Source organism: Ochotona curzoniae, unplaced genomic scaffold, assembly GCF_017591425.1.
Source record: "Ochotona curzoniae isolate NIBS_2020 unplaced genomic scaffold, NIBS_Ocur_1.0 contig_883, whole genome shotgun sequence".
Taxonomy (NCBI): Eukaryota; Metazoa; Chordata; class Mammalia; order Lagomorpha; family Ochotonidae; genus Ochotona; species Ochotona curzoniae.
The window spans coordinates 70,302,334-70,324,417 of NW_024466599.1; the positions used below are offsets into that span (position 1 = coordinate 70,302,334).

Here is a 22,084-nt window from a genome sequence, read left to right on the forward strand (position 1 = left end):
GGAAAGGAGAAATAAACAAATGTAAAATTGAGGCCAGAGACTTCAACATCTCTTAAAACCAATACCAGCAGGGCTGGCACAGTGGTGCTGCCGGCTAATCCTCTGTCCTTGGCGCCGGCACCCCAAATGGGCACTGTCTGTGTCCCAGCTGCCCGGCCATCTGATCCATCAGCTTTGTGCTAAAGGCCTGCAAAAGCAGCAGGAGGATGGTTCAAGTCCTTGGTATCCTGCACCTATGTGGGAGACCTTCCTAGGTGGGAAGAAGCTCCTGGCTTTGGATCAATTCAGCTCTGGCTATTGTGGTCATTTGGGAAGTGAACCAAGGCATGGAAGACAGATTGATTGATTGTTTGATCGATCTTTCTATCTATCTATGTATCTACTCTCTCTGCAACATCTGCCTTTCAGATAGAAATAAATGTTTAAAAAATGCTAATAATAGCCACTGGAGAGATAAGATACAGAACTCAACAATAATATGTCTATATAACTAATGCTTACAGTTCACTCCACCCAACAACAGCAGAACACATATTCCTCCAAGACTTCATCAAATACATAATACAGATTGTACCTTTGGCCAAAAAAAAATCTTCAATAAATTTTTAAGAAATAAAATAATAGATATGGTTTCTGACTGTAATGAAACAAATTATTTATGAATAAAAGTGGGATTAGAGAAGATCCCAAACACTGGGAAATTAAACAATCTATGTCTAAATAATTCACAAGTCTAAGATAGTCTCAATAAACCAAGTGACAATTAAAATACAACATGCCAAAATTCGTAGGATAAAGCAGCAATGTTTTAGAAAATTAAATGTTTGAGAGGACCACAAAAAGGCCATGGAAAATGAAATTCAAAAACATTTTTATTGTGGAAAAACTGAAATCCACACATAATTTTTTTCGTAACACTCATTTTCTATGAGATTTTTAAAGACCCCTCATATATACCAAATGTCTATGTTATAAAAACAGGACGAGTCTCAAATAAATAATCTAAGCTACCTTGAGAAGCTTGAAAATGGACAGAAATGTACCTAGAACAAGTGGAAGCAATGAAATAATAAAAAAAAAATAATAAGAAATCAATAAAGCTGAAAACAAAACCAAAAAAACTAAATAGAGAAAAACAGTGAAATAAAAAGCCAACTCTTGGAAGAGATCAATACAATCAATAAGCCTCTAGCAAGACTGGCTAAAGGAAAAACTAAGAGATATGATTAATGTCAGTGTGAAACAGGGCTGTCACCGTAGATTCCACAGTCATCACAGAGAAAGGAAAGAGATACTGTGACTAACACAGGAACACGATGACTTAAATGACACAGTTAGACTAATTACTGGAAGAGTGAATACTGTCATAACTTCTCCATTATGAAACTGTCTCACAGCCCCTACAACTATCAGAAAAACAGTTGAGTTTTAAAACTCTCTAGACTCTGATGGGTTTTACTTCAGAATTTTACCACAGAAAAACTGACACCAGTTTTTACACAATGTCAAGGAAAAAAAGAGAGTAAAAAGCACATTCCAATTCAATTTATGAGAGTATTACTCTGACAAAAACTAGAAAGAAACAGAACAATGGAGAGGGTTATCCTTACAAACAAAAAAGACAAAAGTGCAGTGAGGATGTGAAGGGAAGTAAAATTCTTTCACACTGCTAGAGGTGGTGCCAACTGCCACACCATTTTGGAAAATGAGTTGAGACAATATACCATGGTTAAACACACACATGCCCTGTGGCCCGACAGTAGAAATGTTTCCGTAGCTCAAAAAAAAAAAAAATCCAGACAAGGATGCTAAAAGAAGCCCCATACTGGCAGCTTCAAATACCCATGTGCCCATCAGTGTGGCATGGGTATGTAACTGACACTAAATGTGTACAGAACAGAAGAAGGCATACCAACAAAGATGGACAAACTTTGACCATGTAGACACCAGACATGAATGAGTCCACGCCACTCGAATCCATTGAGAGAAAGCTCAAAATCAAGCAGGGTCGCTTTATGGAGTCACAAAACCAGGAAGTTGGCCATTCTTCTGGAAGGTGCTGACTGGTAGGGAGTGGTGGTCCTCAGGGAGGACGGTCATGTCTGTCCCTTGGTCTGGCTACTGCTGATGTGGGTGTGTCTACTGTTTATGAACAGGCAATGAGTTGTACATTTATACTTACTATATGCACACTTAGTCAATTATATGTTGACATTATATTTTTTCTCATTTAAAAATGCAATATTTGGGGCCTGGCATGGTAGTCTAGCAGCCAAAGTCCTCACCTTGCATGTGCCAGGATCCCATACGGGTGCTGGTTCTAATCCTGGTGGCCCTGCTTCCCATCCAGCTCCCTGCCTATGGCGTGGGAAAGCAGTCGAGGACGGCCCAAAGCCCTGGGACCCTGCACCTGTGTGGGAGACCCAGAAGAGGCTCTGGGCTCCTGGCTTTGGATTGGCTCAGCTCTGGCCATTGTGGCTACTAGAGGAGTGAATCATCAGATGGAAGATCTTTCTCTCTGTCTCTTTCCCTCTCTGTATAACCTATATTTTGAATTAAAATAAATTATTTTTTTAAATGCAGTATTTTTTTAAATAACAAAAAAGCCTACTGGATTTTCTGACACGAGACTAACAGGTGACCTCCAGTTCTAACACATAGCAAGCTTGGGAATGTAGCATTAATCCTGGTTTTACAATGCAGTCATTGACAGAGAGAGAGAGAGCAGTTGGCAGGCTGAACTAGAACCCTGGGAGAGGGCTGTAGAGCTCTTCATCATGAAGCTAGACCTGTGCCTGTGTCCTGAAGAGCATAAAGCAATGGGGAGAAAAAAACATCAGGTGGGGAGGATTCAAATGCCTGGGGCTGAGGACAAAGAGGTCTCGGACAGCCAGCTCCTGCACGTATCTTTCTATAACAATTGTCACCCAAGCCATTTGAACTCATGTTCATAAGGCAAGCAGGCATGATGTCAGAGGAGGTTAAGCATCTTAGTGTGCTGTATTCATTGGGTCAGAAGATGTAAACGGAGTTTTGGGTTAAGGCACAGAATCTGATTATATCTGTAAAAATCGTTGTAATATTACCTTTACTCATTTCACAATGCCAGAGAAATGAACTGTGTGCTTGTGTGTGGTGTATTTGCATGGATTCTACACTCTTGCTGTGAAAAGCCATATTCTGATCTTGGGGAAAAATTTTTTTTACCACCAATCTTCTAGGAAAGTAAAGGGAATTATGGCTTTCTGATTACATCAGGGAAGAATTACAGGCCATGGCAGGACTACCTCATACAATTAGTGTTGCAAAAATGTTTATCTTAAATTACAAGACAAGAGATTACTGCACAAAAATCACTCATATAAAAAAGAGGAAGGTGTGCACACACAGAGGGATCAAACACAGAAATAACTGAACTGACTTGTATATTCCCAATATGATATTATCACTTGGAAAGCAGCAGCTGATAAAGCATAACAAGTTAACTATACATTCTTAACTGCCTTTAGAAGTGTGCCAGTCACGGCCCGGTGAGGGAGCCTAGCAGCTAAAGTCCTCATCTTGCATGTGCCAGGTTCCCATATGGGCGCCGGTTCTAATCCTGGCTGCCCTACTTCCCATCCAGCTCCCTGCTTGTGGCCTGGGAAAGCAGCAGAGGGTGGTCCAAAGCCTTGGGACCCTGCACCTGTGTGGGAGACCCAGAAGAAGCTCCTGGCTCTGTTGCAGGCCATTTGGGGGAGTGAATCAATAGATGCAAGATCTTCCTTTCTGTCTCTCTTCCTCTCTGTATATCTGACTTCTCAATGGAAATAAATAAATCTTTAAATAATGTGTATTGGACAATACTGATAATGAGCTTTCATTGTATGTTTGTGTGTGTATTTTTTTTTTTTTTTGCTGGAATTAGCACAGGAGACAGTTTCTAAATTAAAAAAAAAAACCTTGCTAGATGAATTGGTCAGACTCTTTTCCTAACTTACACATTAGATACAACTTAGTTTATAATAAAAGCTTGAGACTCTCAGGGGGGAAAACATGAACTCATTTGCTGTTAGATAAATTTTAAAAAGTCCTTGAAATATTTCATGGTAAAATGAAGTAAACAGGTGTTTTTTTGTTTTTAAGCAGAAACTTTTTTTTAGAAATTCATGCCTAGCTTTTTTTTTTTAATGCGCATTTGCCATAAGCTTTTGAATCCCCCTTATAGATGTAGAATCAAATTTAGGAGTGAGGCTGTGCTATGTCCTATAGAGATTGGCTGTGGTGGTGGGCATCTGACTGCTGGGCGTGTATGCTTAGAAACAAATCTATCCATCTCCATAACATGGTACCCCTCTTCCTTTACTGGGGTGTGCTCCACATGCAATTCTGGCTTCTGGACTCCCAGATCTGATGCTCCGGCATCTCGCACACAGCCATCAACCTCTTCCATGAGCTCACGGCCATGCTTCATTCACGTTCCTAGAGATCCTTCTCGGACTTGTGTCTCACAGCTCATAGCATGCTACTTGCAGGTCCACACAACAAACCACCTACGTAGCATTTCCTGATACCACTGCTTTAAACTCACTATCCCCCAAATCAACCCAATGGCTTCATATGCATTATGTGTAAACTGACTTGTTAAAAAAAAAAAAGGCCTCAGGCCCGGCATGGTAGCCTAGCGGCTAACATCCTCTCTTTGAACGCACCAGGATCCCATATGGGTGCCGGTTCTAATCCTGGCAGCTCCACTTCCCATCCAGCTCCTTGCTTGTGGCCTGGGAAAGCAGTCGAGGACGGCCCGAGGCTTTGGGACCCTGCACCTGTGTGGGAGACCTGGAAGAAGTTTCCGGTTCCTGGCTTTGGGTCGGCACAGCACCGGGCCGTTGCGGTCACTTGGGGAGTGAATCATCAGATGGAAGATCTTCCTCTCTGCCTCTCCTCCTCTCTGTATATCTGACTTTGTAATGAAAAATAAATAAATCTTAAAAAAAAAGGCCTCTTGGAACTGTCTACCATCACTGGAACCCACAATTGACAAAACACAGCACAGGTGATGACAAATAGGGAAGAGAAGTGTGGGGAAAATCCATCTTTTCATGTTTTCAAACTTGCTTTAAAATACAAACATTTTCTGAGATGCAGAAAGGAAATTGATGAACGTTGAGTGGATGTTTTTTCAACGTAACTGGCTGAGCAGAAGAGTATTTATAACCCTTTGACTGATGTCTTGAGCTGATAAATCAACACCAAGGGAGAATAGTTCGTGTACATTTATCATTTAAGACAAACAGCCTAGATGGAGTATGATTTTTTTTCATCCTTTTAACTCACCCCATGTTTGCTCCTTCTAGATGTTAATAATACCTGTATAAGACTTCTCAATATTTAATGTTACTATTTGCCTGTTGCATGCTGATGAGATTAAAATCCCAGGTGTGAGTATCTGAAGGCCAAATAGCTTTGAGGAGGAAAAAACAAAAAGGCTCAATACTCAATCAGGCCCTAGCCTGGTTAATTCCTTGTAAACACCCATTGTTGGTCTCCATCCCATACAAATGAAAGCATTAAAGTGTCAGGGAAAATGAAGGCCAGGCTATTTGGACAGACTGGCCCCACTACACAAGTTCATTATCAGCAGAGGAAAACCAACCTCCTCGTGCTGCTCAATTCAGAGTCTGTAACACCCATCCCATAAGCCATGGGAAAAGTCACTCACTACATGAGACAACATTAATGCCTCTGAAGGCATCCAAGGCCTGGCCATGTGAAAGGCAATTTACCTGCTCATTCTCCTCTTCATCACTGCTTAGCTTCAGGTCATCTTCTAACATTCTGAAAGAAAGAACAAATAGGACAGGCACTTAGCAGATTCAAAACAACACAGCACCACGGCATCACTTTTGACTGAAGGAATACTTCAATAATCTATCTGATTTCCTAACTTTTTTCTTTCTCCTTTAAGCATTTTTTTTCCCTCCAAATGTATGTTGGAAGAAGCAGAGAGTACAATGTGAAAATTAACCTTATAGCAGTCATACCAAGAGGTGTCTGGTCTCAAGAAAATGAGGGTATTTCAAGAAGTTTTTGGAAGAGAGATTAAAAAGATACGTCTGTTTGGGTGCAAAGAAAAAAACATTTCAAATCCATACCTAGCTTTTTATAATATGCATTCCATGAAGACCCCAAGTATGCATGGATTGCAAGAGTTGTTTGCAACAAAATACAAATCTTTTAATTTGATCTCTCATGAACTTTGTTCAGAAGTCTCCCAGTGTATTGTTTCTCAGAGCTCAACAGGGGTGTCCCTCTGGGAAGCTCTAATTCCACAGTCACTTGTGCTCAGTGCTCCTCTCCCAGGTGCTGTGTCATGTCCAAGACTGTTCAGGGTGACAGTGAGACCCCTGCGATGGTGCTAGTGGTTCCCTAAGAAGACGGTGCGAGGCTCCCAATGGCATCCTTCCTTGGTCTCCACTCCTTCTGCCTCGGCACAGAGCATCCTCTGCACTGCCAGGATGCAGCGACAAGGCCCTCACCAGACACTGAGGCCCGCTGCTGGCTTTCCTGACTCCTATACTGTGAGTCAAGCCAACTTCTGTTCTTTAGTAGTTACCCTGCTTGGGCATTTTACTAAAGTAATAGAAAACAGATGAAGATGTACATGCAACACACGTATCTGCATTTCAGACTGCCCCTCCCAACCTCCAGATTCTGGACAAATGTCACCTCTTGGTCTTGACACTTGACATTTCTGTAACAGGATGCTCTCATCTTTGCCACCATTTCCAGGAGAAAAGTGGCCTAAGGAGGGCCACTGTGCTTTGTGCATAGTAATCACTCTATTACTGATTTTACCTAGTTTGTGTAACAAAAATGACTGTTTCTTGCTAAGTTCAAAAAACAAAGGGTCTGGTGCCATTACAAGTGTGTGAGGCTGGGCTCTTTATAAAGAGGGTTACTTTGATCACAGTTTTGGACACTGAAAGTCCTCCACCCGTGACGGCCCCCTTGGCTACATCCCAGCATGGTGGCTGGCACTATGGAGGGGGCACCTGCAATAGGAAGACAGCACAGGCAGGGAGACAGGCAGCCTGGCAGGGCCTGAGGGGCGAGGTTGGCACTTTTACACCCAATCACTCAGCTCTGCGCAGCACTGAAGCACCTTGTGAATATTCCTTCAGGCTTGAGGGTAGTGAAAGGCCACAGGCTCTGCACTTTGGAAACCCAGTCACCAGAAGAAAGCTGATGGGTTTGTGTTCCTAGAAGGCATGGAGTCACTGTCACTTCAGTGTGTACCTGAGTTCCTGTTGAGGGTAGGGGCCACAGTGCGGCCCTGGGAAAACTCACTCACTACATGAGACAACATTAATCCACCTCTTAAAGGTCCCACCTGCTCAGTATTGCTGCAGTGGGGATGTTGAACTCTTCCAGCATGTGAACCCTTGAGGGACAGAGTGAAACCATACATAAACCACAGCTGCCTATAACCACACACTGCATTCAAGAACAATTTGGAAAGAGGCTCAAATTCAAATTCATGATCAGAATGCCTTAGAATGTAAGTAGCAATGGAAGCACTAAATCATACAGCTTGAACATGTTCCCACAGTAATCATGGGTGGTGTCATTATCAAAATATGAAACCACAGGCCTGGAATTGAAGGTCATGACCACACAGTGCCCCACCCCCAGCAGGTGCACAGGTATAGTCTGAGGCCACACAGGCTTGACATTGAGAGAGGAGTTAGAGTGGGTAGTAGGCAGTTAGGGTATTCTGGGTCCCTGAGTAAAAGAGAATTTCCCCACCATGTCTTGAACTCACCAGAGCACGTCTCTCCCAGGGACAGGGGTGCTATTAGCATATCAATTCCCCACCAGAACTATCGGCCATTACCTCCGGCCACTGTGGGAGGGCCTCAGGCCGATCTCTTTATCATTGAAAAGAGAGCAGGAAGAAGTAATATACATCTGCCCAAGGCCTGGAATGTCCTATGTCTGGCATCTCTGTGGCCTTTTGTCCCAAGGCCAGGTACCATGGAAACTAGGAATTTTCTTTGTTCATGGAGAAACATCTTTGAGGGAAACCTTTAAAAGGTGCATTCCCCACCATTAATACGGGTTTTGGCTTCTTGTCCTCCTGCCACTATGGCAGAGCACTAGGGTTTTGGGTTCTTCTCCTCCTGCCACTATGGCAGAGCACTAGGGTCCTTTTCCTCCTGCCACTATGGCAGAGGACTAGGGTCTTCTATTTACTCTTCCTGCCACTGTGGCAGGGGGTAAGGGTCCTTTCTATCTCAAAACCCCCTCCTGTCACTAGGATGGGAGTCTTCTCAGCTTTTCTAATAAATCTTGCGTTGAAACTAAACTGTGTCCACATGAAAATTCTTCTTTCCTGCGAGACAAGAATTTGAGGTTGCTGCCATACTCGGAGTCAAAAATCCTGCAACAATATGATCTGAGCACATATGTCCTTTAGCTCTAGTCTGACAGTTGCAAGAATCCTCCTCACTCAATTTCCAAAGTACAGCACATGCCCTCTTTCTGTATACAAGTCTGGCATGGTAATCCACAGTATTCCATCTGAATGCCAGACCTACCTGAATGGCCTCACAGGGACCTTGAGCAGGAGCTGATGTATTCTGAGGTCACAGCTGACCAAGGAAACATGGTTAGACAAGAAACCAGAAAAGCTGTGACATCTACAGGCCCAAAAGACCTGCTAGAATACCTAAACACAAAAATGGCGTTACTGGCCTTGTGTCCCAAACCTACTCCCAACCCTTGTAGAATAATTTATATAACTTTGCTTCTAACAGGAAACACACTGGCACAGGAAACAACTAAGAATGTCATGCTACAATTAAATATCTGAGACAACTAACTTTATCAACAGAAAAAGTTTATTAAGCACATTGTTGGAGGCTCAAGTTCAAAGTTCACTGACCCTATTAATCTGGCTTCAGATGGGGCTCAGTGGGGAGCAATGCTAGACTACAGGGAGACCTAAAGATAGGCCAGAAATTACAGTAGCTGGACCTGAGCTTGGGTCTCTACAACCAACCCTCCTGACAGCACACCCCCAATGGCCTAAGGACCTTCTATCACCCCCAACCCCGAACATGCCAAGACCTCCCCAAAGCATCACCCTGGAGATCAAGCCCTTAATGTTCGGGCCTGTTTGGGACCCTCAACATGCAAACTAATATCCAAACCACAGCAAATCAGCAAAGCAAGAGGGAAAGGCAAGTGCAGATTAAGTGGGAGTTGGAATCTCTGACTGTGTCTTTGCAAAAGCAAGGCAAAGAGTGATGACCTAAGGGTCTGAGGACAGAGTCTGAGCCTGCTCCTCTGTATATTAACTCAGGACCTGTGCATGGCTATCACATCTGGCTCACTGGGAGGTATAAGCACATAGCCCAGGCCTTTTTTCTACTGAGGAAGCCTGCTTGTGTACCCACCCAGAGTCACCCCCTTGTATGCTCCCTGAGCCTGTTCTGCACAACCTCTCACAGCCCTCAGGCATGACTGAACCCCGTCCTCAGAACGGCAGCTGTCATTGCTAGATGTGTGTTTGTGCCAGACCAGCCAAGCATTTCCTAGACATGAGCTCACTCACTCCCCTCCGCCACCCCTCCCAGGTGGGAGCAAAATACTGCTGGGACTAGCCAGGCACAGGGTTCAACATGGACTCAGGAAGGCTACACTGCCCAGGGTGAATCTCAGAGCTGCCACTCAAGCACTAAGGGACCTGGTACCTTCCTCCCAGGGCTTCCCAGAGAACACATCTCACAATTCTTGCAAAGTGCCTAGCCTAGGGACCTGGCAGGGAGGAGCATTCACTCAATGCTCATTTTTACTAATTGGCCTTTTTTTTCCCCTTCCCCATCAAGGTAACCAGGCGTTGGAACAAGTGAAAAAACTGGCTTGGGTACAGCAAGTCTGAGACAAAGCCATCTTTGTGATCTTGCTTCAGGCTCAAGCCATTTGCTTTCCTCTCGGGCCTTTGTGAGAAGAAAGGTTGCTGTTCTCTAGAGACCTTGGAGGGGAATATATTTTAGGTCATAATTGCTGCCATAGTAGATTGGCCTGATGGGGCTTTGTGTAAACAGAGCGTGGAAAACCAGCCTGTCAGCCCCACCACATGGTGAGCCTTGCTGGGAGCCAGGGGTTGGCCCTGCAGCCAGGAGTTCCCCAGGAGAGCTTGCTTCCCGATGACAGCAGTAGGGGATGTTGAAATAAAACAGACGGTGAAATGGAACTGTTGGAATGGCGGTCGGTAGGGGAGCAGAGGTGTGGGGAGGACTAGAACCATGGCCTCAAGGCGGACAGAGCTGTCCAGCCATGGTCAGGGTCAGGAACACACCCCGGGGAGCACCTCCTGGTGACTTCCTAAAGCAGTCTGATGCAGTGAACTGAGAATTGGAACACTAACAGGGCTTCCCAAAGTGACATTAAGGCATTGACAGTCTAACCATTGCATATGGAAACTATGTTAGCCAAGAGTTTCAAGTGATTGTGTCATGGTATAATCCACTCCCTGACACCAGGAGCCAAAGGGCCCAGAGGCTCTGAGCCAAGAGTGTACATGGACTCACACACACACCCACAGAGACAGAACCTGGTGTGAGCTCAGAGGAGGAAGGGCTACAGGAGCAGTCTCTGCCAGGACCCTGGTGAGAGAGCTATCTGGAATTTGATACGGTTGGAGCCTGCCCCCCAAGGGTGGTGGGGAGGCCCAGAGGGAGGCCTCAGGAAGGGATTAGTGCTGTCCTGTTGGGAGGCCATCTATCTCTTTGGGGACTGGATTAGCCCCTTCAGGGTGGCTTGTTACAAAGCGGGGACCAGGCACGGTAGCCAAGTGGTAAGGCGTCAGTCTGGTAAACAAAGCTGGGACCATCATATAACATTCTCTGCATGCAGCTGGATCCTTCTGCAGGTCTCTGCTTGTAGGGAAGAGGGGTGCAGGGCAGAATACTGGCAGCAAGCACCCTCCAGCCAGGAGAACTGTTAAGTGAAATAAACCCCTACCTCAGATTATTATTAGACAACACAAAGTGCAGTAAGCCAAGAACCAGGGACAAAGATGTGGCTTGTAGGTTTGCCACACGCTATCTACCTCAGGTGAACTTCTCTCCATGCAAGAGAAAGACGAATGAAACAGGCCTCATTACCCACAGGGGATCACCCTCTAAACCTTAGCTGTTCCCTCCTTTGTGTGTTTATGGCGTGATGAACACACAGCCTGGGGAAGCAACTGTCTTCCAGGACCAGCTCCGCTTACATTATAATCTATTCAAACTTGCCGTTGGACACTTTTTAAATGGTTTAAACTTATGATGCTCCAGCACTTGTAACTCCAGAGCCTAGCTGACTCATGTGAACTACTGGCTCTCAGGAGGGGGAAGATTCAATACAAATTTTGCAACTTTACTATTATTTTTTAAATTTTATGATTCAGTTCCATAGGCTCTAGGATTTCCCTTCTCTCCCTTCCCCCTCTTTGATTTCCCCCAATATTATGACAGCAGTATAGTCCTTCACAAACAGTCCTAAGTCTGCCACTGTCACAGAGTCCAGCACCCTATTGTCAAAATATATTCAACAGTTTCATTGGGAGTCCATCTTTGATGTATAAGTAGAGATGCACACTGCATTATATCTTCACATCTGAATATTATGGACGCCAGTACACAGTTTCTATGCATCTCGTTAAATGAAAAGCCATAACAGAATCAACAACAGGAGGAAAACAGGAAATTTACAAGAACATGAACTTAAATAACATGCCACTGAATGACCAATGCGTCTCTGAAGAAATGAAAAAAAATCAAAAAATTTCTTGAAGAAAATGATGCTACTTTATGATCTATGGGTCAGTGAGGAAGTAAGAAAAAAACACTTTCTTGAAGAAATGAAAATAAACAAAAATTTCAAAACCCACGAGATACAGCAAAAACAGTACTGAAAGGGCTACTGATTTCATATCTTGTATGAAGGTTGTCTTAAATCAGAGAGAACACATGATACTTGTCCTTTTGGGATTGACTTATTTCACTGAGCATAATGGTCTCTAGCTGGGACTATTTGGCTGCGAATGGTAGAATTTCATTCTTTATAATGACTGAGTAGTATTTCATGGAGTAGCTGTTCCACAGTTTATCTATTCCTCCTTTGATGGGCATCTAGGTTCTTCCCATGCCTTTGCTACTGTAGATTGTACCGCTGTAAATATAGGATTATAGATCCCTTCCTCATGTGCAGATTTAATTTCCCTTGGACATATTCCCAGAAGTGGGATAGCTGAGTCATATGGCAGGTCAATTTTTAGTTCTTTTAGCACCCTCCATTCTGATTTCCTTAGTGGTTGAACTAGTCTACACTCCCACCAACAGTGAAGCAGGGTACCTTTCTTCCATCCATGCCTGCAAGTGTTGTCAGTGGAGTTCTTAGGAGTTCTTAATGTAGGACAATCTCAATGGAGTTACATGGAATCTCAATGGGGTTTTCACTTGTATTTCCCTGACAGGGAGCCTGAGCATTTTTTCTTTTGTCCATTAGCCATTTGAACATGTTCTTTTGAAAAAATGTCTTCATTTCCTCTGTCCATTTTTTTCACAGGGTTGTTTGTTTTGAGTTTCTAAGGTTCCTTGTAAATTTAAGATATTAGGTCCCTACCAGTTGTGTAATGTGCAAAGATTTTCATTCATTCTGTTGGTTGCTTCTTCATTTTGCTGTTTCCTTTGCAACTTCCTCGCCTGTATTTTCTTTGTGGAGCAAGGAACAAATTTTATATGTTAGCTGGTGCCCATAGTTTTGAGGCCAAGGCTGCTCAGGATGTAGAAAAAGCACATTACTCTGAACAGGTGGCCAAATGTTTCCAATACTTGTCTTTACTCTGCTCAGGTATTGCATACGGGCACAATAACTATCTTCAGATGGAATGGCGGCCATTTCACAGAGCAGTGGTTTTTAATTAATAGGATTTCCCTCAAATTACTTGCCATTTGGGGCCCTCAGCAGTGAGCAGCCCTTCAATCCTTTAAAATTCATTTCATTTAACTTCATCTTTAATGGCTTTTCAGAAATTTGAGTTTTAATTGGGTTGTTTGATTTTCAGATTTGTTTCCATAGCAGGTGCTACTACTATCTCCACCTACTTGAGATTTAAAGCTCAAGACAAATGTTTATGGATCCCTATTAACCATATTCATGTATGCAAATATCTACTCTAGCAATTAGCATTGCTTGATGGCCTATTTGTTATGCAAGTACACCACTCTGTAGGCCTCCCCAAAGCTAGAATCCCCACAGCCTGCAGCATGGGAGGGAAGTGAGACACTTCATTTCATTCTTTCTGAAGTTCACTGCTCTGTCAGTGTTGATGCTACTGTCTGCCTAGGGCTATTTCCATTAAAAAGTGAGCATCCTCCTCTGTGTGATGGGAAGAACTCCCAGAGCTCATGTTATTTCAGTGAGCCGGGAGAACAGCTGCAGAAGGGCCACTAAACCCATACAAGGCACATTGAAGCAATAGACTGGGGGCACATTAGACATCGCCAAAATGAAGGGGTGGTCTAGGTACCGGGAAGTTTCCAACTCTGATGTTTGCAGATGCAGTGAGCGTTCTTGTTTTTGGAAGCAATTTTGGCTCACAGTGAGTCGGTGTTTGCTCACACCTTTCTCCATCCCTGGGTTTGGGTGTCAGTGCAAACATGGTCATCTGCTTCTGCCATCTCACGGTGGGTGCACTGTATCTCTTCTGTTTATGGCCTGTTTTTCCTACGGGGTGATGATTTCCAACAGTCCTTTGACTGCGTCTACCTGCTTCAAAGACACTCACAAAAGCCAGTCTAGTTAGGAAATCTGCCAAATTCTGAAAGGACATGAACGAGTGTGGCTGAAAGATCTCATCCAATCAATTGAGCTTCCTAGTAGGATCCATAGCTCTATATTAAAATGAAATAGACAGCAGTGGAAGGAAAAGGGAAACTGACCCAAAAAAGGAAACAGCAGTACCTGTGCATAGGGTGGTGGCCTGGGCCTTTAAATGGCAGCTGCCTAGCCAGCATGTGGATCTCAATTCTGTCCCTCCCCAGCTCTGTGAATGTGGGCCAAACCATCTTCCCTCTCTGGAGGTTGCCTTCACATTACTCAGGTCAGAGCTGGTTCAAATGATGTCCCCCTCCTCTAGCTGCTCTGCAATCGACGGCTCTGCACTTTACCAACAGGTAGAAAGTCCTAGAAGGCTGCAGGAAAATGAGGCATCGGAGATGACCTGATCCAACACAGTATAAAACTAGCAGGTTGTAACTGGAGCAAAAGGTGCTAAGATCCAGCAGCAGCCAGGAGCTCTGTGTGAAGCCATCATTTCCTCCTACATAGGTGAGAAATTCTGAATGTTTTTTCTAAGAATTCAGCAGAAAATGGATGCAACTGTTTTTAGGCAGTGGAAGGCTATTATATACAGAATGTGTGGCTACCCTGTGGAGAATATCCTCATTCAATGTAGTAAAAAAGACTCGCGTCTGTAAATCTGTAAGGTGGAAGAGGCTTCCCTGAGACTAGGAGCAAAGGCACTACCCAGATCATGCCCTACTTTCCACGCACAGGCCATGTCCACCACTGTACTGAGAGATGATGCCAGCCTTCCAACTGGATTGGAAACTAGAAGCATTTCTTCTGTTACACATCATCCAGTCAGCTTTAGATAGCCCTTACGTCAAAACAAAACAAAACAAAACAACAAAACAAAACAAAACACTGATTTATTTATTTGAAAGAGAACATGACGAAGAGAGGAAGAGAGAGAAAGAGATTTTACATCTGCTAGTTTGACTCCCCGGATGGCGGCAATAGCTAAGGCTGGACCAACCTGAAGCCAGGAGCCTGGGACTACATCTGAGTCTCCCATATGGAGCCAGAATCTGTTCACTTGGAGCATCTTTCGCTGCCTTTCCAGGCACATCAGCAGGGACTGAGATCAGAAGCAGAGCAGCTGGGACCTGAACAGATGCTTCTGAATCAGATGCCAGCATCACCAATGTACTTAATCAGTGCAGCTTTCATTACTCTTTAGATTGTTTCTAATGGAGTGAAAAGTGACCCCCCAAACTCACGTCTGATGGCTTTTAGGTGGTTAATAAAATTATGCAGACATATTCTTCTAAGAGGATCTGCAAATAAAAGTAGATGACATACAAACTGGTCATCTCAATAGATAGTGGGAAAGCAGTTGACAAAATTCACTAGTACTTTGGGATAAAAAAACACTCAATAAACAAACTAAGTAAAGGACACTGCTTCAGCAAAATGCAGGCCACATCTGACCATACCTTAGCTCACATGGTGCTCTGTGGGGAAAAAAGGAGAAACTTTTCTCATAAGGCCAAGAACAAGAAGAAAGTTTGCTCTCACCACTTCTATTCATTTCTATATTGGACATCTTGGCCAAGTAATTAGACAAGAAGAAAGAAGCAAAAAGCACCCAAAAGGAGGGGGAAAAGAGTAAAAAAACAGCTTCACCTTGGAGATAATACATTACATTGAAAGAGCTCTACAGTTTCCAATTAAAAAAAAAACATTGTAACTAATAAACGAATTCAGATAACCTAGAAAAAAAAATGCTGAACAGACCAAATATATAATTTGCCAGTGTCCCAAAGGAACTTCTATTAAGTTATACAGGCTCTGTTCCATACATCCCTAAAAGTTTGTGTCCTTTCAAAAGTTTTGTTTCAACATGACTGTTCAGCTATTCTAAAAGGTAAAGCTCTTCCCAAGCACCACCAGGAAGCTGTGTTCAGAAGAGCATGAGGTCACACAATACTCTTCAAGATAATTAGAACAGTCAGATGGTGAATATGGGAGAAACCAAATGAAGTCACCTGGATGACATAGTCTTTATCAACCAGACACAGAAAATACCAGAAAGAGATACCCACACGCAGTTGGGGTGTGAGTCACTAATCAGATCTCACAGATTGTCTCTCACACGGAATGGGGCTTCTCCTCCCCTCTCTGTATCTGCTAAGAACTATTACTGTTCATTCTTTCTATCAACCCAGACCACATCACTGGAATGTATCCAGTAAGGCACGTACCTGTCCTTAAAGAGCATCTGGATAAGACGGGACAGCAATAAGTACTACCCTGATGTTTTACTGAAAGATTTATTTACTTGTCTGAATGAGAGAGAGTGCCTTCATCCACTGGTTCACTCTTCCAATGGCCACAATAGACAGGGCTGGGTCAAGTGAAAGTCAGGAAGTCAGGAGCCTGGAGAACTCCATCTGGCCATCCCGTATGGACCAACTACTGGACCATCTTCCCTTGCTTTCCTAGGCAAATAAGCAGGGAACTGTATGGGAAGTGGAGCAGCTGGGACTTCAATCAGCACTCAAAGGGGATGCTGATGTTGCAGGTGCAGGCACCACAATGCTGGACCCACACCTGTCTTACTATGGTAGGATAAGCCCTAGAATAGAGACTTGCTCTCAGAGACCAGGGGCTCAAGAAAAGCTGCCTGAAGCAGGGTCTATCTGTGCTGTCTTCAGGGTCCTAGGGAAGTCTGATGAAGTCTAGAAGAGACGGCCCACCGAACAGAGGAAGGTAACAGCCATGCCAGGAGTGCTGGGAATGGGGGTAGTTCACTTTCCTCATTCCTATTCTATTATTTTTTTCTTCCAAAAAGAACACAAAAGGATACTTTAAGATTTCACTGAAAATTGGAACTAAAGTTTATCTTGGTGCAAAGGATTTTAGAAATGTGGAATATCATACCATACCCAAAACAAAACTAACCTCGTGGGACTGTTAGGATGTCTGTGTGCCCTATCAGAGCACCCGAGCTCAATCCTTGGCTCTAGCTCCCAGTTCTGGCATCCTGCTGAGGCAGATCCTGGATAGCAGCAGGGATGGGTCAAGAAATTGAGTGCCTGCCATTTAACTGTGAAGCCTGAGTTGCATTCCTTACTCCTGGCTTTGGTCCTGACCCAGCTCCCAGCTATTGCAAGCATCTGGGAGTGAAACCATGCACACCCCATCTGCCTCTCATTCAAGTGAACTAAATGGGGGAAAAAATCCAAACATTTGTATTAAAATCAATACCAGCACATACTCCTGGATGGCTATTTTTTGAGTGTGCTGGGCTGCTAAAGACCCCATGCTGTCCGAGTTCAATGATTCATTGACCGATGTGGCTAAGTGCGATGACACTTCTGTTACGGTCTGGTATTCCACAATCTATAAGCTCCAGTTTCACAGAGGTGTTGAAGGCAGAAACTAACCTGCAGCCGCAGAGGGCACGCAGGAGGGCTCGCTGGCAGGCATCAGAATGGGGTGTAGTCTCTTAACCACACCTTACTAGGGCTGACCCTGTATGTGGCAAGGGATGCCTGTGTACCTGGCCAGTCTGAATACCTTCCTGCCCATTTCTCTTGGATATAGTAGAGACACACAGTAAATTACTACTGTTGTTTGGAATTTTCCAGTTTTCTCTTTTTAAACAAATATGCACTGTACAAAGCATGTTGGTGGGCCCGGTATGATAGCCTAATGGCTTACTCTTTCCTTTATCTGCGCCGGGATCCCATGTGAGCGCTGGTTTGGGTCCTGGCTGATTCATTTCCCATCCAGCTCCCTGTTTGTGGCCTGGAACAGTAGTGTAGAATGGCCCAATGCCTTGGGACCCAGAGGAGGCTCCTGGCTCCGGATTGGCTCGGCGCTGGCCATTGCCACCACTTGGGAGTGAACCAGCAGACAGAGGATCTTTCTGTTTCTCCTTTTCTTCATAAATCTGATATACATTTCAAAGAAAAAAAAAATCTTAAAAAAAATATAGGGCCCAGCATGGTAGCCTAGAGGCTAAAGTCCTCGCCTTGCCTGCACTGTGATCCCACATGGGTGCTGGTTTGTATCCCCATGGCCCTGCTTCCCTTCCAGCTCCCTGCTTGTGGCCTGGGAAAGCAGTTGAGGATGGCCCAAAGCCTTGGGACCCTGCACCTATGTGGGAGATCCAAAAGAAGCTCCTGACTCTTGGCTTTGGATTGGTTCAACTTTGGCCATTATAGCCACTTGGGAAGTCAATCAGCGGATGGAAGATCTCCCTCTTTGCCTCTCCTCTCTGTAAATCTGCTTTTGCAATAAAAATATATATAAGCTTTATAAAAAATATTATGGTTCCTCTGATTTAATTTGGAGATGGTTTTTAGAACCAAACCAGAAGAAGCTCCTGGCTCCTGGCTTCGGATTGGCACAGCTCTGGACATTGAGAGTGGATCTCTTCTCTGTGTATCTGACTTTCCAATAAAAATAAATCTTAAAAGAAAAAAGGTTAGAAAAAGCATGTTGGTTATTCTTCTTAGCTGGAATGGTAAGTCTACTTGGGGAAGCTAAACATTCCGGAGAGAGCTCTGTGTCTAAGGGAATGGAGATCCTGGAACTTCTCCCTTCCTTGAACATCCCATAGGTCTCTGCACTCACACAAACCCTTTCAGTGACAACACAGGGTTTGTGTGACTGTGAAAATATAAAAACACCTTATCTTTTCCAGTGGGGGCAACTTAGGCCACCAGTGAGGAAGTAACCTTCTCTGAACAAACATGATTTTTCAAATGGCATCCTCCTGGAAGAATTTCGGGTGAAGAGGGCAGTGCACTGTCACTTCCATCAAAGACGCGATGCTTTAACACGGATGCTTCCTCCCCAGAGGAGGATTCAGAATTCTTGTTTTCATTTGTTTACAGGGACTTCCAGAAAATCAGCCTCAGCACTTGGTGTTCAAGGATCAGGTGTCTAAGACAGAGTCCCTGAATGGGGACGTGGGGTGTTCCTGGCTGTCCTCATTCAACAAGGGACTCTGCCTCGACCCCTTGGAGAGGGTTTCTGTAGTTAACCAAAGAGGAAATGGTATACTTGGCTTAAGTTTGGGATGTCAAATAATTGTCTGCGAATGAGTAAGCTGCCTTGTCTTCCCTGTTTGCTAACTAATGGTTTGTTTATTTAACTGATAATCACTAATACTAAGAATGCAGTGAATGTGGAAGGTCAGGGAAGGGCCACACATGATAAGATCTGTGTGTTGGCTGGAAACACCAATTTCCGCCTTTTTATAGCTGTTATTGACAAGAAGAGGGCTGAGTCCTTAATTAAGCAATTTATTTGAACAGATAAACTACAGAAAAGAAAGCCAAGCATAATCTCCTAATTAGCAGATTCACACCCTTTAAGTCACCACCAAGCATTTCCATGGCTTGACTAAGGCAGAGCTTAGCAGTATCCTAACTTTACTGCACACTGGAGTCCAGTGGGGATCTTTAAAAAAAAAAAATACTGATGCTCGGTTCTCACCCTACCTGTATCTTCTGATAGAATGGGTTCAGGATGCATGCTGGGTGTTAAGTTTTAAAACTCCCCTGGGAGCTCGACTCAAAGCCAAGCACTGGACCACCTTGTCCAACAGAGATCTGGACTCAGCAGGAGCTATCAGAGGTGGTGAAGACCTCTGGACCTTGGACTAAGTCCCAGACTACAATTTTTTTTTTTCTATTAGTAAAATGGAATTAGAACAGTGACTCAAAAGAGGCAATGAAGTCTTATAAAATTCGAAGCCTCCCAGGGGTCTCAGTCATGGGCTCAGCAATAGCTGGAGTTCTTAAAAAAAAAAACCATCATGAAGCCTTATTCTCACAGATCCATTTTACTGGGTTTAGACTGGCCACAGGCATCAGTATTTAATACAGGCTGCTATGGTCTTTCAAAATTTGTAAGCTGACACCCAAGCAGTAACCCGATGGGATTAGCAGGTAGGACCTCTGGAGGGCATTAGTTCTTGAAGGCAGAGTCCTAATAAATGGGACTTATAAGGAGATCCCAAAGAACTCTTTATTTTTGAGTCATTTTCACCATATGAGAACCCAGCCTAGCAGAGATGCCCTCTATGGACCAGGAAGTCAGCTCTTCGCAAACACTGAATTTGTATCTTGATCTTGGATTTGCTGTCTCCAGAGCTGTGAGAATTCAATTTCTGTTGTTTTTAACTCAGTCTATGGCATTTTGCTAGAGCAGCCTGGAAGAGCAAACACACAGTATCCCCAACACATCTACTCTTCTGCCGGGACTGAGACCCAGTGTATTAATTCTAACCGAACTATCACTTTCCCATGAAAGCCATCACCAAACCACAGGACACCACTAGTCAGCTCTGATCTCACTTTGCATATAACCAGGGACCTGTGTTAGAATTATTTATTAACATCTCTGTTAATTAATAGTTTATTATCTGGCTCCACGTCTCCCCTATCTGCCATTCCAATAAGTTAAGGATGCTTGAAGGGAGAGAAGCCTGCCCAGGATAAGGCATAATCCTGTAATTATTCATAAGAAAGTGTCCAGATGCATTTTAGAATTTGTTAATGGTTGTCTTCACAAAGCACAGGCACTGCAGCGGAATCAGATCACTTCCTGGCCAGTTGTTTAGCCTCTGGGAGGAAATACAAGAGACTATAGAGATGATCACACCCCTCCAGCTCCCTGCAGAAGTTACCAGATTTTCTTCAAGACTCATAGCAATAATATGCCATATTTTTGCCTTGTCTGGTGGCAATTCAGCACCATTCCCCTCCCTTCTAAAGCAGCGTCTTGTGTCATAGGGGCTAGATGCCTGGGAACTTTTTATTTCCTAAAAGCACTGTCCAGAGAGGGTATTTTGCTTAGAGGTCCCCAGAGAGACACTTGAATGGGGCCTGGAAAATCACAGTAACAGCAGCCACTACCTCTCTCAGGGTCGTGGGCAGGTGCAGGGGTCGCTGGCAGATGTCAGGTGCTGGTGGTGGGTTCCACGCAGCCTTCTGAGAACAACATCTGTTGACTGCAGACACCTGAGAGGACCAAAGCAGTTTTCTGCCATTCTCCCATTTAGTGATTTCCCGCAGTGACTTTCCAAGCTGATCTCTGATCTTAGCATGATTAGCTCTCTTGATCTGTCTGAAGCCACAAACTCCCTGTGCTGAATGCCATTCTACTTGAAATTCCTAGAGTGGTCTCGTCCAGATCAGGTTAAGCCCGGCATGTACTGTCTGATTTATGGAATCATAGCTGGACTCTACCACATACCAGTTATGGCAAAAATTATACACAAAATAGTTCTGCCTCAGTTTCCTAATTTGCAAGATGGAAGAACAAGAACATTCACTTCCTAGGGATGCTTGGGAATGATATGAGAAAATATTTTACATAACACCTGTATGAATTACTCAATAGTTAACATTATTACTGGCACTTTATTACTCACTGCATTTTGCAACATCTGTACTATAAATTCAGTCCATTTTACTTTTGTTTTTTAAACAGAGAATGTATACCTATAATTTATTGTGCTTCCAATGAACACAATATAGGGGCTAGAGCTTGTATGAGGAATCTTCAACAAGTTCATGATGGGCATTATAAAGACACACGCATGAATTTCAAAAGTTTGTGTAGCCAAGTTAATTCCTTTTAACTCCATTTTCCCAAGAACTCTGAGTATCCATATAAAGCTGAAAAACTCTGCAGCCTCAAGAGGGTCCGTGTTTACTAGGGATGGGGCAGCCTTTCCAAGATCACAGGAACACCACGGTGCACAGCTCAACATCATTTTCCTTATCTGACCATCCTGGCCCTTGTATTTAGCTTTCTAGCTTTGTTCTCTAGGTTTGCTTTTAAGACACAGCATCTTGTTTTTACCTAAGTTCTCCAACATACAGTAACAAGTGGGACATAGAGTTTTCCAGAATATAGCAACATGTGGGAAAGGAAGAACCACCTGCTTTACACAGGAAGTCAACAATTTCAAGAAGGCCCAAGACTTATTAATGAAAGCTTTCTCCCTCTGGGCTCATTTTCTTGTTCCCTCTTCAATCATGCCATGAGAGGAAAAAATCACCTGCAGCTTCAGGCCATCCATGGAGTTGCTAAATGCTCCCTGCAGAATAGGGACAATTTGGGCCCGGCACGATGGCGCAGTGGTTAAGGTCCTCACCTTGCACACCCGGGATCCCATATGGGCGCCGGTTCTATCCCGGCAGCCCCGCTTCCCTTCCAGCTCCCTGCCTGAGGCCCAGGA

The 22,084-nt window shown here is 44.0% G+C and overlaps 1 protein-coding gene across 1 annotated transcript in view; it reads right to left on the reverse strand.

Moving 5' to 3' along the window:
- The window catches only part of AFF3 (AF4/FMR2 family member 3), a 511,596-nt gene that overhangs the window by 105,650 nt on the left and 383,862 nt on the right, over positions 1-22,084 (reverse strand). Inside the window, exon 10 of the mRNA XM_040993806.1 lies at positions 5,766-5,817. Within this exon, the coding sequence (XP_040849740.1) occupies positions 5,766-5,817 (52 nt within the window). The remainder of the gene's footprint in view (positions 1-5,765; positions 5,818-22,084) is intronic.